General features: G+C 44.1%; 1 protein-coding gene across 1 annotated transcript; it reads left to right on the top strand.

Moving 5' to 3' along the window:
• Positions 1-7525: 7525 nt before the first annotated feature.
• LOC124662707 (wall-associated receptor kinase 2-like) lies at positions 7526-10862 on the top strand. The gene is made up of 4 exons (XM_047200513.1): positions 7526-8594; positions 8689-8847; positions 9772-10029; positions 10129-10862. The coding sequence occupies exons 1-4, from the start codon at positions 7526-7528 to the stop codon at positions 10860-10862; spliced, it is 2220 nt and encodes a 739-aa protein (XP_047056469.1).
• Positions 10863-17603: the final 6741 nt, after the last annotated feature.

Genomic DNA, 17603 nt, shown 5'->3' with positions numbered 1-17603 from the left:
TGGTGTATTTCCGACAGAGTCGGAACTTTGAAGCTATATTGTGTGTGACAATATTAGTGACATATTTCAGACCGCGGAATTAAGGTTCCACCGTAAGACCAAACATATTTAATGCCGACTCATTTGGAAATGAGTGATGCGTTGAGACGCAAATGAATTACAAAATACATACGGTTTCGAGCATGTCGTATCCGTTGACTAAAACCTCTCTCATGAGCGAAACATGATAAAGCACCGTAAGGCCAAGGTGTTATATCTTTACAAATGTAAACTAGATTATTGACTCTAGTGCAAGTGGGAGATCGAAGGAGATATGCCCTAGAGGCAATAATAAAAGTGGTTATTATTTATATCTTTATGTTTATGATAAATGTTTATATATCATGCTATAATTGTATTAACCGAAACATTAGTACATGTGTGATATGTAGACAAACAATGAAGTCCCTAGTATGCCTCTTAACTAGCTTGTTGATTAATGGATGATTAGTTTCATAATCATGAACATTGGATGTTATTAATAACAAGGTTATGTCATTGTATGAATGATGTAATGGACACACCCAATTAAGCGTAGCATAAGATCTCGTCATTAAGTTATTTGCTATAAGCTTTCGATACATAGTTACCTAGTCCTTATGACCATGAGATCATGTAAATCACTTGTACCGGAAAGGTATTTTGATTACACCAAACACCACTGCGTAAATGGGTGGCTATAAAGGTGGGATTAAGTATCCGAAAAGTATGAGTTGAGGCACATGGATCAACAGTGGGATTTGTCCATCCCGATGACGGATAGATATACTCTGGGCCCTCTCGGTGGAATGTCGTCTAATGTCTTGCAAGCATATGAATGAGTTCATAAGAGACCACATACCACGGTACGAGTAAAGAGTACTTGTCGGAGACGAGGTTGAACAAGGTATAGAGTGATACCGAAGATCAAACCTCGGACAAGTAAAATATCGCGTGACAAAGGGAATTGGTATTGTATGTGAATGGTTCATTCGATCACTAAAGTCATCGTTGAATATGTGGGAGCCATTATGGATCTCCGGATCCCGCTATTGGTTATTGGTCGGAGTGAGTACTCAACCATGTCCGCATAGTTCGCGAACCGTAGGGTGACACACTTAAGGTTTGATGTTGAAATGGTAGAACTTGAATATGGAATGGAGTTCGAATATTTGTTCGGAGTCCCGGATGAGATCCCGGACATCACGAGGAGTTCCGGAATGGTCCGGAGAATAAGATTCATATATAGGATGTCATTTTATGTGAATTAAAATGATCCGGAAGGTTCTACGGAAGGTTCTAGAAGGTTCTAGAAAAGTCCGGAAGAAATAAGGATGGAAGAGGGACTCCACCCACCTTGGCCGGCCAACCAAAGGGAGGAGGAGTCCCAAGTGGACTCCCCACCATGGTGGCCGGCCACCCCACCAAGGAAAAGGGGGAGTCCCACTCCCCCTAGGTTTGGACACTTGGAAGGTTTTGTTGGGGTCTTATTCGGACTCTTTGACCTAAACCTTGGGGCCTCCACCTATATAAAGAGGGGGAGAGAGGGGCTGGCCGGCCACTCAAGCCACCACCATGGCCGCACCCCTCAAGGGTGCCCTAGCCGGCGCCCTCTCCCCAAACCCTAGCGGTCTCTCTCTCCTCCTCCACATCCCGCACGCTAAGCGAAGCTCCGCCGGATTTCTCCACCACCACCGACACCACGCCGTCGTGCCTGTCGGATTCAAGAGGAGCTACTACTTCCGCTGCCCGCCGGAACGGGGAGGTGGACGTCGTCTTCATCAACAACCGAACGTGTGACCGAGTACGGAGGTGCTGCCCGTTCGTGGCGCCGAAGCAATCGTGATCAAGATCTTCTACGCGCTTTTGCAAGCGGCAAGTGAACGTCTACCGCAGCAACAAGAGCCTACTCTTGTAGGCTTTGGAATCTCTTCAAGGGTGAGACTCGATAATCCCCTCGTTGCTACCATCTTCTAGATTGCATCTTGGATTGGATTTCGTGTTCGCGGTAGGAAAATTTTTGTTTTCTATGCAACGTTATCCTACAGAACCACGGGGGCATCCCCAAGCTTAGAGCTTTCACTCTCCTTGATCATATTGTATCATCCTACTCTCTTGACCCTTGAAAACTTCCTCCACACCAAACTCAAAACAAACTCATTAGAGGGTTAGTGCATAATTAAAAATTCACATGTTCAGAGGTGACACAATCATTCTTAACACTTCTGGACATTGCACAACGCTACTGGAGGTTAATGGAACAAATAAATCCATCCAACACAGCAAAAGAGGCAATGCGAAATAAAAGGCAGAATCTGTCAAAACAGAACAGTCCGTAAAGACGAATTTTTTAGAGGCACCAGACTTGCTCAGATGAAATTGCTCAAATTGAATTAAAGTTGTGTACATATCTGAGGATCACGCACGTAAATTGGCATAATTTTCTGAGTTACCTACAGACGTAGCGACTCAATTTTGTGACAGCAAGAAAACTGTTTCTGCGCAGTAATCCAAATCTAGTATCAACTCTACTATCAAAGACTTTACTTGGCACAACAATGCAATAAAATAAAGATAAGGAGTAGTTGCTACAGTAGTAACAACTTCCAAGACACAAATATAAAACAAAGTATTGTAGTAAAATAAACATATGGGTTATCTCCCAAGAAGTGCTTTCTTTATAGCCATTAAGATGGGCTCAGCAGTTTTAATGATGCACTCGCAAAAAATAGTAGTTGAAGCAAAAGAGAGCATCAAGAGGCAAATTCAAAACAAATTTAAGCCTAACATGCTTCCTATGAAAAGGAATCTTGTAAATAAATAAATTCATGAAGCATAATGCAACAAGCATAGAAAGATAAAACAAGTGCAGCTTCAAGATTTTCAACATATAGAGAGGTGTTTTAGTAACATGAACATTTCTACAACCATATTCTCCTCTCTCATAATAATATCCAGTAGCATCATGAGCAAACTCAGCAATATAGCTATCACATAAAGCATTCTTATCATTAGTCTCATGCATAAAATTATTACTACTCCCAACATAAGCATAATCATTCTTATTAATTGTAGTGGGAGCAAATTCAACAAAGTAGCTATCATCAAATATAGGAGGCATATTGTAATCATAATCAAATTTATCCTCCATAGTAGGTGGCACCAAAAGACTACTATCATTATAATCATCATAAATAGGAGGCAAAGTATCATCAAAGTAAATTTTCTCCTCAATGCTTGGGGGACTAAAAATATCATGCTCATCAAAACCAGCTTCCCCAAGCTTAGAATTTTCCATAGCATTAGCAACAATGGTGTTCAAAGCATTCATACTAATAACATTGCTATTTTGCAAACAAAGTTCCATGGGTTTTTTAATTCTTTCTTCAAACACATCATGTCCTAACTCAAGATAAATTTCATAAAGATCTCTAATTTTTTTGTTGTTTTCCATTATGCCTAACTAGTGTAAACAAGAAACAAAAAGATGCAATTGCAGGATCTAAAGGAAATAGCTTCGAGCAATCACAACGGTACCAGAAAAGTGTTTGGTTACCTGGGACCAGAGTGTGAGTGCCTTTTACCTTTCCTCCCAGGCAACGGCGCCAGAAAAGTGCTTGATGTCTACGGTCGCTTCTATTCTTGTAGACAGTGTTGGGCCTCCAAGAGCAGAGGTTTATAGAACAGCCGCAAGTTTCCCTTAAGTGGATCACCCAAGGTCTATCGAACTCAGGGAGGAAGAGGTCAAAGATATCCCTCTCAAGCAACCCTGCAACCACAATACAAGAAGTCTCTTGTGTCCCCAACACACCTAATACACTTATCAGATGTATAGGTGCACTAGTTCGGCGAAGAGATAGTGAAATACAAGTGGTATGAATGAATATGAGCAGTAGTAACGGCACCAGAAAAGTGCTTGCTGGCGTGCAGTAAGTAAACATGCAGCAGAACAGTAAATAAACGGAGATTGCAGTATTTGGAAACAAGGCCTAGGGATCGTACTTTCACTAGTGGACACTCTCAACATTGATCACATAATAAAACCACTCTACAATCTCTTGTTGGATGATGAACACCACTAATTGTGTAGGGCTACAAGAGCACCTCAATGCCGGAGTTAACAAGCTCCACAATATTCGATATTCATGTTTAAATAACCTTAGAGTGCATGATAGATCATTGCAATTATACCAAGTACTAACATAGCATGCACACTGTCACCTTCTTACTATGAAAGGAGGAATAGATCACATCAATACCATCATAGTAATAGTTAACTTTATAATCTACAAGAGATCACAATCATAAACTACGCCAAGTACTACATGATGCACACACTGTCACCATTACATGATGGAGGAGGAATAGAGTACTTTAATAACATCACTAGAGTAGCACATAGATTAATAGTGATACAAAGCTCATCATATGAATCTCAATCATGTAAAGCAGCTCATGAGATCATTGTATTGAAGTACATAGGAGAGAGATTAACCACATAGCTACCGGTACAGCCCTTAGCCTTGATGGAGAACTACTCCCTCCTCATGGGAGACAGCAGCGTTGATGGAGATGGTGGTGGTGTTGATGGAGATGCCTTCTGGGGGCACTTCCCCGTCCCGGCGGCGTGCCGGAACAGAGACTCATGTCCCCCAGATCTTGGCTTCGCGATGGCGGCGGCTCTAGAAGGTTTCTCGTACCGTGGCTTTTCCGTATCGAATTTTTAGGTCAGGGACCTTTAAATAGGCGAAGAGGCGGAGTCGGAGGGCTGACGAGGCGGCGACACGGTAGGGGGGCGCGGCCCAGCCCCTGGCCGCGCCGCCTACATGTGTGGGCCCACCAGGGCTCCCCTCTGGTGGCTCTCGGGTGTTCTGGAAGCTTCGTGAAATTCTAAGATGCTGGGCGTTGATTTCGTCCAATTCCGAGAATATTTCCTTACTAGGATTTCTGAAACCAAAAACAGCAGAAAACAGGAACTGGCACTGCGGCATCTTGTCAATAGGTTACTTCCGGAAAATGCATAATAATGACATAAAGTGTGAGCAAAACATGTAGGTATTGTCATAAAACAAGCATGGAACATCAGAAATTATAGATACGTTGGAGACGTATCACCCACTCATATGCATGTGGCTTGTTGAATACCACCAGCCGCACAGAGTGATGAGACAGTTTGGGCTCTATCGGGAGTGCCCACCTCAGTGGCAAGACACGGACAAGGCGCTTCATAGGTAACCTTCTAGAATCATGCGATGGAAGATTCTTGATAGAAGAGGTAGAATCTAACTTCTTGATTCTTGCGGTGCTTGATAGGCAGCGGCAGAGGAAGATCACAAATTGGCCAGTTCATCATAGCGGCCACGTCGCAGCGTTCCAACACTGTTTGGAAGCGACATGGACTGCTGGCCCTGTGGAGATTGTGCCTCACGACTTGGCCGCTTTCAACAACTACCTCCAGTGGTTCCATGAAAACAGGCGTATCGAGTTAGTGAAGCACGCGTATGCTGAGGACATCTTGGACGACCCCATCGAGTTCGATGAGGTTGCGCAAAGCCAGCACGACATCTTTGCAGGCAGAGGGGGATCAACTTCTATTGCTTCCGAGCTGAACTTCATGGTAATGAATTCTCTCACTGACTAGTACATCATCTAGATTGCCATGTGCTCGCTTAAATTGTGTATGCTATGTTTGTCACAGCGGACGGAGATCAAAAAAACAGCTGATGAGTGCGAGATTATGTGGGACCAGAGCGGGAGAGAGGAAAAGCCTGTCGGACCGTTGCGGCATTTCATTAAGGTATGATCACCAAGTTTTAATGTACGCTATTATATTCTGGTGGCTTTGTAACCATGAGTTCCATGACGCAGAACACTGCACGAAAGATGCGGCGGTTAGCCAACTTGCTAGGTTGCCGCGAAGGCGAAATTCCTACATCCTCCTCTTCTGAAGAGCGGGAGGTATGGACTATTTTGTTGCTGTCAAACATGTTCTTACTAATTTCAACTTTTGTAATCGCATGTGTTCATGTTTGTCAAGATTCCTGAGGATGACGAAATTCTGAGTCAAAGCATACCTCCAAGCAAGAAGCAAGCCCCACGGTCAGCTTAACAGTTGAAGCCAAGGGGCAAGGCTCCAAACCGGTACACTCCGGAAGATTATGTCAACCGAGGAAAGAAGGTTGTCATTGAGGAGGATGAGGGGCCGCCGCGGAGATCATCTTTGTCGAGGATGAGGAACGACGAGCCGTTATCTTCAGAGGAGGAGGAGCAGGAGGAGCAGCAACAACAAGAGCCACGGCAGCGGACGAAGAGGATGGCCGTCCGGAAGCAGCCCGTGAGGACGGCACGTCGAGGACGACACTAGGATGTGCTACGTGTTGTTGTGAACTATATCTTCATAAGTATCGAGTTGTGAACCCTATGTCATTTCGAACCATATCTGTAATGCTACTTGTTGTTTGAATCTACTTGCTACGATGTGAGCTATGAAGTGTTATATGTGTATGTTCTGAAATTGCTACTTGTGGTGTCCAATGTTGTACTCAAAACTGTTGGAGTTTGGTAGGATTTTTCATGGTTTTAACACAAGTAAATGTGTGGCGCCCTCCACACTGGCGCCACACTGCACTGTGTGGCGCCCGTGGCATCGACGCCACACATGCCAACTTATATCAACTTCTGGGTCGAAAACATCCAGGGGCTCCGGACGATAAGTCCTTAGCCGTTTTCGCGAGCCTCTTTGTGTGGCGCCCGTGGCATCGGCGCCACACTGTCAGGTGTGGCGCCCGTGACATCGGCGCCACACAAACAGGGTCGCAAAACGGCTAAGTCTCAGACGAATTGTCTCACAGTATGTTTTGGGCAATTACAAATGCATGTGTGGCGCCGACGGGAGGGGCGCCACACATGCTGCCACGTCGGATCGGCGCACCAGCCTCGCCGTCGAGGTCGTCACGTCGGGCCGGGAGAGTGGCGCCGGCAGGAGGGGCGTCACATGCGGCATGTGTGGCGCCGATGGGAGGGGCGCCACACAAAAGGGTTAGATGGGTGAAATAGTTTCGCCGTAGGGTCAGTCCGTGCTTTTCTTTCACTTTTGGGTTATTTTTGTGCAAATCGCCCTACTCCGTAGGTGCTGTACTTCATTTCCTCGTACAATGGTGATTTGCCAACTGAAGTCAATGCAAACCGAGCTGTCCTAAGTAATTGATTTCAACATTTTATTTAACACGACCACTATAGTCTAGGTGGAATCTTAGGAAATATATATCCATCGCATCTAAGCTCCACTGTTAGCTGCTAGTAATACAACCAGCCGATACATGGGACCTGGCTGTTCACAGGCCCACATGGCAGCCTGTCTATCCGTTGCACTGAAATTTGCATAGTTCATACGCACATGGAGCAGCATCCATCATAGAGGCACTTGCATTCTCCATATATAGAACACCACCATCCATACTACGAACTACAATCTTCTTTCCCAATCCATACTCCAGAGAACACCATCATGGCCCCGCCTGTCTCGCTGCTACTGCTGCTCCTTGCCGCGGCGGCTTCTGTGCATGCGGCTGCTCAACAGCAGTGGCCGCCCATCGCACGTCCGGGCTGCCGCGACAAGTGCGGCAACATCAGCATCCCCTACCCGTTCGGCATCGGGTCAGGCTGCTTCATCGCAGAGCAATTCCAGGTTTTCTGCGACGACTCCGCCAGTCCCCCTCGCGCCTTCCTTGTCAATACCTCTGGATCATACCAGAAGAATGCCGAGGCCAACCTGGTGCCCGGCGTCACCAAGTACCCATTCGTGATCGATCGCGAGACGATTCCTCCATCGCCAATCGAGCTCATCGACATATCTCTCGCCACAGGTGAGGTACGGGCATACGGCGCGGTCTCCTCCTACTGCGCCAAATCCCCTACCAGCCAGCAGATCAAGCTCCAAGTTACAGTTCTGACGCCCTCCAAGACCACCCATTGGCCGTTCACCCTGTCGATGGAGCGCAATGCTCTCGTCGGGGTCGGCGTTAGCGCGGAAGCCAGGCTAGCAACTAACCTGTACATGGACTGGCCAAGCCTTGATTCATGGCTCTACACAACCTGCAATTCAGACGCGTCTAGCAATTTTCGGCAAGCCATAAACGGGTCGTGCATGGGGAACGGCTGCTGCCAGGTCCCTTTTGGCGGAAATTGGGATTTTAAAGTCCCCTTATTTGCAGTGTCATTCATGCCCATGAATACTACTCCGGTGGTGGATCCCAAAAGACCAACCCCGTGCCAGTACGGCATGGTGGTGGAGAATGGATTCTACAACTTCTCATCGCTGGACCTGTACGGAGACGAGGTGTTACCCAAAAAGTTCCCAAGGGGCGTTCCGTTCGTCATCGATTTCGCTGTCATGGCCGACGACACCTACTATCCCGGAAACGGGTCATGTCCGGTGGAAGGCCAGCAGGCACCTCCGGGCTATGCGTGCGCCAGCAGCAACAGCTTTTGTGCCAACGGCACCTCCTCGGATCGCTATCTCTGCCACTGCAAGGAGTATTACGAGGGCAACCCCTACGTCCCTGATGGATGTCAAGGTACGTACGTACGTAGTATATGCACAAATGTACAGTCTTGTCAAGTAGAAGTATTTGATCTTAACCTGGACGTATAATATTTACTTTTTCTTAGACATCGATGAATGCAAGGACCTTGTGAAAAATCCATGTCATGGGGTCTGCAAGAACAGGCTTGGAGGCTACGACTGTCCATGCAAACGCGGAATGAAGGGCGACGGCAAAGCAGGAACTTGCAAAGAAATATTCCCCTTAGTTGCTCAGGTCATTGTGGGTAAGTATCATCTGATTACCTCATTATTAAATCCATGTTTTCTAGTAGTCACCTATACGTGAAATACTCAGTCATTGTCAAGTGTTTACTTCATCATAATTGTATATCTGAATATCATTGGTTTTCTATTTACATTTGGTTCATAATTAATTTACAAATTTCATAGGTGATTATATTTGTCAAGACCTTATTTAATTTGTACCAACATATGTTTGACACTACATAGATTTAAGAAGGAAATACAGGGAACTTGCTACATATATACCTCTCTTAGCTGTTCGTTTAGCCGGCCTTGGACACCTAGTTCGATGTGGCCTATCTTGATTGATGCAACGATAGAAAAAAAATTGTTTGAAGTAGAAATTTTGATAGGAAATTTGCATGGAATGTGAATTAGAAAAATAAGTTGCGGGCATATCGTGGCATCATGTGGCTGGAGGAGATTTTCATTTGCTAGAATTAATTACTCCTCCTTTGGCTGCTTCATCAATCATCATTCACCACGAGTCAGTCCGTAAGAAGATTTCCTTACAAAATCATTACGTAGATCGCATTATTAGTTCATAAATATGCAACCATGCGAACGTTGCCAATCTGCTGAACCCCAGAATAATATTTGATATCTTACCCAAATCATTCATCTTGATTTAATTCTTCAAAAAATTAAAGGAACTTCTACAATGTATTTTATTTTATTTTATGATATATATTTGATGTAATGTTATTGTCCTCATCACACTTTTTAGGGAGGTTTAGTCCATCAACAATCTTTATGTTGATATTTGCTGCTACTTGTGGTTTCACTTTAGTACATATTCAAATTATATTATAAAAAATATTTTTTCATTTTTTACTATCTTAGGATACTAACTTAGTTACTGTAAAGGTTTTCATATGACATAAGTTCATTTCTGTCCGATTCAGGTGCAGGTTGTGCTATTGGTTTCATAGTTGTGATATTCCTGATTATTCTTTTGAAAGAGAGAAGGAAAACTAGAGACTTTTACAAAAAGAATGGTGGGCCCATATTAGAGAAGGCAAAATTAATAAAACTTTACAGAAAGAAGGACCTCAAGCAAGTCTTATTGGATAGCAATATAATTGGGCAAGGTTTCTTTGGTGAAGTTTACAAGGGATTTCTTGGCAATGAACAAGTTGCAATAAAGAAGCCCAAAATTTCAGGTGTGCTTTTTTGTGACACATATGTAGTTGGGAAAACACCTACTGGGTAATTCTATATTTTATAAAAATGTGGGGATATTTACATGATAAAAATTTCAGGTGTGCTAGAGAAAGAACAATTTGCAAATGAAGTCATCATCCAATCTCAAGTCACCCACAAGAACATTGTCAGGCTCATAGGTTGTTGTCTAGAAGTTGATACTCCGATGCTAGTCTATGAGTTCATCCCAAAGGGCAGCCTCCATGACATTCTTCACGACCACAACAGCAACAACAAGGTTGCTCTCAGCTTGGATTTACGAATAAATATTGCTGCACAATCCGCAGATGGTCTAGCTTATATGCATTCAAAAACCAATACTGAAATTCTTCATGGTGATGTCAAACCTGCCAATATCCTCTTGGATGATAACTTTTCACCAAAGATCGCAGACTTTGGCTTATCAAGGTTGCTCGCAAGAGATACAAAGCACACTGAATTTGTCATCGGTGACATCAACTATATGGATCCAACATATCAGAAGGAAGGCCTATTAACAGAAAAAAGTGATGTCTACAGTTTTGGAGTTGTTCTCTTGGAACTTATTAGTCGGAGAAAGGCGGTACATTCTGACACTGATAACTTATTGAACAGTTTTCGTGAAGCTCATGAGAAAGATATGGAAGGAATTGAGTTGTTTGATGAAGATATCGCTGTAGCGGAAGATTTGGGGGTTCTCAAGAGTCTAGTAGAGTTGGCCATGGAATGCCTTAACCTTCAAGTGGATGAAAGACCAACAATGACAGAGGTAGCGGAGCGCCTCTTCTTGATGGGTCGATCACGTCAGCAGTAACTTGCATGCTACTTGTTGGAACAAAAGCCTTAAAACAAGAGAAGGGCTGGTCTTTAGTGGTTCCAATAAAATTTGTATTGTATGGTGACTTATGTTACTTGTTTCGATCATAAGTCGCCCTTTTTTATATGATTTAAAAAAATGTTATTATCAATACTATATATCATTTGTTTTTTAAGAATAATTGTATGACTATCTTGTTTCATTGTGTTGGTCCTGCGGGATCTTTTATTTTTTTGTGAAGCTAGATATGTAAAAATTCAGGATCATGGTACATCATTACATGGATCCCAACAGTAGAGAAAAAAGATAGGAGCCACTTTGCATCCTAGCGGTCCACAACAGACCCAACTTGAAACATAGAGAAGCACCGATCAAAAAATAATCTGCTTTGTTCCCGCCGCGCTACTTAGCTCTCTTCCTACCCTAAAATTTCAAACTTTTAATGTCAAAAAATAAACTTCAAACTTCTCTTCCTCCACCCCCTCTATAAATACGAGCCCGTCGTTACAAGTCGCATGCAGTGGCGCATGAGTGGTGACTTGGGACTTTGGCGTGACGTGCATCAATTCAATTGGTGGCCAGATGCGAGCCCGATCCGGTAGGTAATTTACTCCTTGTCTTGTTTGGCATCAAATCATGAATGCATATGTTTCTACCAATCTCTGGAATGTATGCCTCGTGAGCTGAACCGCATTATTTCTTCTTTGGCATCAAAGAACGAATGCATATATAGCCATGTAGTCGAGGTAACTATTCCTATTAGTCCAATCGATGCATGTGAACCTAGACTTGCTATACTATTTTTTTGGGTGGGGTATCTCAGTTAGACGCGGTTATTTTGACTTTCTCGCTCGCTGGGACGCTCGTTTTTCAGTTTGATGCGTCGGAGCATCAAAAATTGGAGACCACGAAGTGTATCTGGATTTATGCGCTTTGGGAGGGCTATGCAGGTTGTTTGACATAGTGGCACTCTATTGGGGGTGTATCCTCAAGTGGCACCTCCAATAGAGTCGTATTTTTCCTAGCATCTTCTCTTTATCATTTTCACGAACAGGTCATGGGCATGGAAAATCCACGCCACCGACAGGGAAGAATCAACCACGCCTAGTGTCCTTTATTGCCATGATGGGAGCGGTGGGCGTGCGCGTCGATCGGAGCGTGGCCGGTTCGCTCATCCAACTCGTGACGTTCAAGTGAGAAAAGCACCTTTCCCATGCATAAGATATCCCATGCATGTGTGAATCATTGATTTTTCATGTTGTTGCTTTGAGATTAGGACTTCTAGAAAATCTTTTTCGTGCACATGGTACAAGGCCTACCCCACACTTGTACTCTGTCTTTCTATTCAGTAGATGGATATAATTTCTACTGTTGAATTTGAAAGAGCCGTATCTTTTGAAATATATATAAAATTAACAATTTGTTTAAACATTCAAATATCTTTCGATTATATCTTCTAAATAAGCCTAAAATGGTTCGTTTCGAAAAAAATTAAAAAATTGAATTCTGAAACACATTTTAACATAATGATGCACAATAAAACTCAATCGTTTCAAACTAAAGTTTCACCAAGTTTCAAAAGTAGATTTTCAAAAATTATCAAAATATATTCAATATGGGCTTATTTTGTAGCTCTCTTTAGTAGGAACCAAAATATTCAAACAATTTTCAAATTGAACTTCTAATTTCAAAGTTATAGTTTTTAAAATTTGCAAATAAAGTGTGAAATGAGAGAGAGAGAGAAAACTAGTATAAATATGAAAAAGTAGAAGAGTGAGGGGTGGATCCGTGCACGGAACAAATGCCGCTCTCGCGCTCAAGTGCACACTGCAAGAACGCACGGGTAGGCAGGGGCGGGGAAGTGCTTTGTTCACCTAGTACTAATTCAGTTTGCCTCACTAGCAAAGAGTTCCAATGTACAGCAGGGGGTGGTATGTTTCTGTACGCGGACTCACATCAGATGACTACAAAAGTCATTTAATCCAGTCCCCGTTTAGAATTAACTTTTAAAATGACGTATAAAACTCAAGGTTTAAAATAGCGTGCTAAATGAAATAGTGGAGGTCTCCTTCGAACACTATGGACGCTATATCGTACTAATAGCGTGCTATATTTCAATAACCTTTTGGAAAAATACTAAATATAGCGAAATGATAAAGGATTTCAACAAAAAAAATGAAGGATATATAGTCCAAAAGTGACCTTTATTATAATCTTGAGCCGGTTCGGCATGCGCTTCATTCAGAAATCTCATATACCAAGAACATCACCTTCAGACTTCACAACATATGCGTTTGGTTCACAACTTCAGATCGACACGGGACATTTCACCTGGAACCGAAAAAAAAAGAACTTCAACACAAAAGAAGAGGAAATTGATGATTATCATGGCTAGGTGATCGATCTAGTTGTTGTGTTTGTGTAGTATAATATGTACAAATTAGATTATATTTGGACTAGACGTGGATAGGTTATGAGAAGTGTTCGAGTTGGATTAGTCAAGGCCTCTTATATAATGTTTCCACACAAATAGTATATATAAATATCGCGAAGAAACCACACCCAGTCTCTGCCACAACGCATTGCTTTATCAACATTACAGATGCATATAACCAAAAAATAAGAATTATAATAATATAAAAACTCCCGCTACAGTGATCTATTTTTTTAGCAGCGGTACTAACACTACCAAGATAGCACCGGAAGTCCAGCTTCTCCAAAATCGACACCTCCAAAAAGCGAGCAGTGCACATGCGCCATCATTGTCCTATCAAAGATCTTAGATTTTCATACCGGAGAAAAGTCATCTGTCCCAGAAACAATGCCTTGCTAAGTACAACCAATTAATGATAGATCTTAGATTTTGACTATTGCTAGGTACAACCACTTACGATGCCGCCGCTCCAATTCTCAAATCACCAAGCCAATTCATCACCGCCACAAAGAATCAAATCACCATTGCTAGTGCCCAGATCTCAGCTTTCATGACATTCTCTGCCAGTTTACTTCACCATGGATCGAGAAACCATGCCCCATGATGGTAACAACCACCACATTTTTGCAACGCTCACTCTGAAACTAAACGGTCAGATAAAAAACGCACGACCAATTCTTATCCAATCCAGTAATCTTCGGGCATGAAGCGCCGAGTGGGGTACACCGGTGGAGCGCTCAGGAACATGACGCTCAGACTAGATAGATGGGGACAAGCATTTGGCATATCTTCATCTAGCTGCAAGAAGAATCCTAGGACCGCCTCCATTATCTGAGAGACCAGCAGCCCCGATGCCGCTAGTTAGTCTCTCAGCAGGCGAAGAATGGTAGGAGAGGAGAGGGAAACCCAGTGCACGGATGCGGGTCATCGCTACCTTGGCCAAGGCCACAACATACTACCCACAACAAACGCGTTGGCCCTTCAGGACCAGATTGGGGCTCTACAACCTAGATCGCAGCCCAGCAGCCGTTGCACGCCATGCAAGCTGAAGGGAAACTGCGCCGACATGGCACCATCGCCTTCTCGACACCTAACTGCCGAGAACCTCAGGCGCCGGCCAGATCGGCCGCGTTGCCCTATGGCCCAGCCGACATCTCTCCTCCTTCCGAGAGTCGCTGTCAGGATGCACCTCACCTACCCTCCATCTTTGATGGGATGAGTGATACGTGCATTTCGCATCATCATTATTGCTACATATAGCATTAGATTTCATTGTTATTTGCCTTCATATATTGTTATTTATGTATTTTTAGTTGATTTTCGGGACTTTCCTACAAACTCCCCTTCCTTGATATTTAATTCCTAGGAGGTAGAAAACCATCTTTTCCGTATTGTATTTGTTTCGGAACTTTCTGGATCGCTAAAAATTAAGGGAAAATACCTGATTAGTTTTTCACCCGAAGAAAGGCCATTAGCGAAAGAACCACGCGAGAGGGGTAACGAGGTGCGAACGGCACCAGGTGGCGGACCCAAGCAGATAGGGCGCGCCACCCATGCTCGTTCGCCCCTCGAGCGTCGCCTCGGGCCCCCTTTTATTCTAGAACCTCTGTTTCGCCTAAAAACCCAAGTCATATTTTCACGAGATTTATTGAGGTGGCGATGGAGGCGAAAGTCCTCTCCTACGCCGGGAGAGGACGGATCCTGCTACACCTATGCCTCCGGTGAAGGGGAAATCGACACCATGGACATCCCCACTCCTCCTTGGTTTGGGAGGAGGCATCCACATCAACATCTCCATCAGCACCATCATCACCACCATCTCCATCTACGAGATTGATGTCATCCCCCCCTCATAGTTTGTGTTGAATTGAACCCCGAATATTGTTTTTAGTGCTACTGCATGTTCGTGATTGGTACTTTGTCATTATTAGGTGGGGAGATTATATATTCAAATTGTGTTGTAATCATTATGCCTCCAGTCCATATCATGTTTGTCACTTGTGAGTAGTTCCCCATGTTTCTGAGGGCATATGTTGATCTGGCTATGATTCTATATGATATGCAATGAGTATTTGGTCAAGTTTTCTATCTTTTATGTTGTTCTATGATGGTTTTATGTAAACTTCGACTGCATATTAATTCACCTATATGGGCTCATAGGGCTGCACTTTGATGTAATGCATTAGTGTTGGAGGGGTCAGAATGACAGAAACCGTCTTCTAACACTATGGGTTGCATTAGAGGAGTTTATGTCGCGGATCCCAAATCTTATGGCTATGATGGGACATGTCTTAATGATTCGTATACTTGCTCATGAAAATGGCTTTATGACCCATCATAAGGGGTGTATTTGCACATGCATATGGTTGCACCTAACTAAGGCTCTGCCCCTAATTGAATAAAGTTTGAGAAAATATTTATCATATTGTTTAGAACTCAGATGCTAGTGAACCCATACCGCCCTCGGGAACTTTAGTGTCATATAAGCACACACACACACTTGAGCTTATCTTGTTGATGTATAGAGGATTGGGATTTTCTCTCATTGAGAGCATTTACTTATTTACTATTTACTTTCTGCACTTTATTTTTACCGTAAACTATATACTCAAAAACACCAAAACCGTTACTTTACTATTACTGATTTCTTGTTATTTTTGCTAACCAATACCTTCAGCTCCACATGGGTTCGACAATCTTTATTATTGAAAAGTACTACAATTGATCTCCTGCACTTGGGATGCATCAATGAGCACCGCTACCGGCGACGACAGTAGTGGCGGTCGACGGGGCGAGGACGGGTGGGCTTCTAGGGTTTGGAGGTGGGGGATCCGCCGTCGCCGCTAGGGCTTCTACGGTCCGTAGAGAGATTGACAATTTCCAAACTGATAAAGCTAAGTTGACCTCCTCCTATATAATGTTTGTGGGCACCAAAGTTTTAAATAGCCGGATATAGCTTAACTATAGTCTTTTGGGAGAGCTCCCGCTACGGCTATGCCATTTATAAGCTAAATGAGGAAAATATGCTAATAGCCAGTTATAGCCCGATTTAGCCCATAATTAGCCTCTAATTTAGCCGCTAAAACTCTTGTTCTCTAAATTTCTCTTATCTTCTCCTTTTTTATTTCTTGTTTCCTAAATTTTTGTTCAATATGATTCGAAAATCTTGTGTACAACTATGCCGCTCCTACCACGCCGCTCGCGCTTGTGAAGGAGGAGGAGGAGATGTGGAGGGGAAGGGGAGGAGGAGGAGGAGGAGGAGGATAACAATGAGGACTGCTTTGGCTACATGACATAGTTCGCAGAGAAGGCCAAGGAGGAGGGTAAGGTGTACGAGCTCTCTTTCATCCTGGAAGGCTTGCATGAGGAGGTGGTGTTGAGATTGTGGCCATCAAGGCCTCGCTGGCGCAGCCTCCACCAACACCACGACAGGATCCGCTGTGCTATGCCTCGGCAGTCATGCCTCTCAGCCTCTCAGAGGAGCATGCCGTGAGGTTGGCCATGAAGGCCTCGAATGTGGCGCCACCAACGGCGTACCCACTGCCTTCGTGGGCACCCCACGCGCAACGGACGCCTCGTCCCTCACCAAAACCGCCGCCGACGCCTCAGCAGCCTCCCCACTGGCTGTGGCCTTGGGCGTCCCCAACCTTCCAGCTCAACGACGAGGACGACAAGTAGGGCGGCGGTCGCCCTAGTTAGCTAGGGTTGTTTTCTAGGTTTTCTACTTCATTTTTCTCACCAAAAAGATTTACTGGTAAAGATTTTCTAATTCGAAAAAACTATTCAAACCAAAAAAATACGTCGGACCGCTGGGGCTACCCCAATTCAAACGGATATACCAGCCAACGATGCCAATCTGGTATCTACGACCCAACCAATACGGACACAGAGGGTCACTTTTGGTGACTAAAATACGTTGGGTCGCTGGAGATGCCCTTACTCTTCAGTTAATAAGTGCTTTATGATTTGGTACGTCAGGAGGAGTAACGTCACCAAAACCTTAAGTTTCAGATTTCGGGCGCTAACCCCCTAACTTTAAAATAGAGCAAATTACCCTCCCCCCCCTAACTATACAAAACCGGGCAAATTACCCCCAAGAAGCTAATTGGTTGTTTTGTCCCAGGTTTCAGACACGTGGACCTTGGTTTTGGTCGAGCCGGACCAGTTATCCTCGAGCCGCACTCGAAGCGACGCGCAGTCCGGCCTCCTCCTCCTCCCGATCGTTGACCCGCACGTGGGTCGTTTCCGGTCTCCTCCTCCTCCCCAAATCCCGCCACCAGCCTCCTCCTCGTCCCAAAGTCCGG

This window comes from Lolium rigidum, chromosome 6 (assembly GCF_022539505.1).
Source record: "Lolium rigidum isolate FL_2022 chromosome 6, APGP_CSIRO_Lrig_0.1, whole genome shotgun sequence".
NCBI lineage: Eukaryota > Viridiplantae > Streptophyta > Magnoliopsida > Poales > Poaceae > Lolium > Lolium rigidum.
Note: the sequence above shows the minus strand (reverse complement) of the source record. Positions and strands in the feature narration are given on the sequence as shown.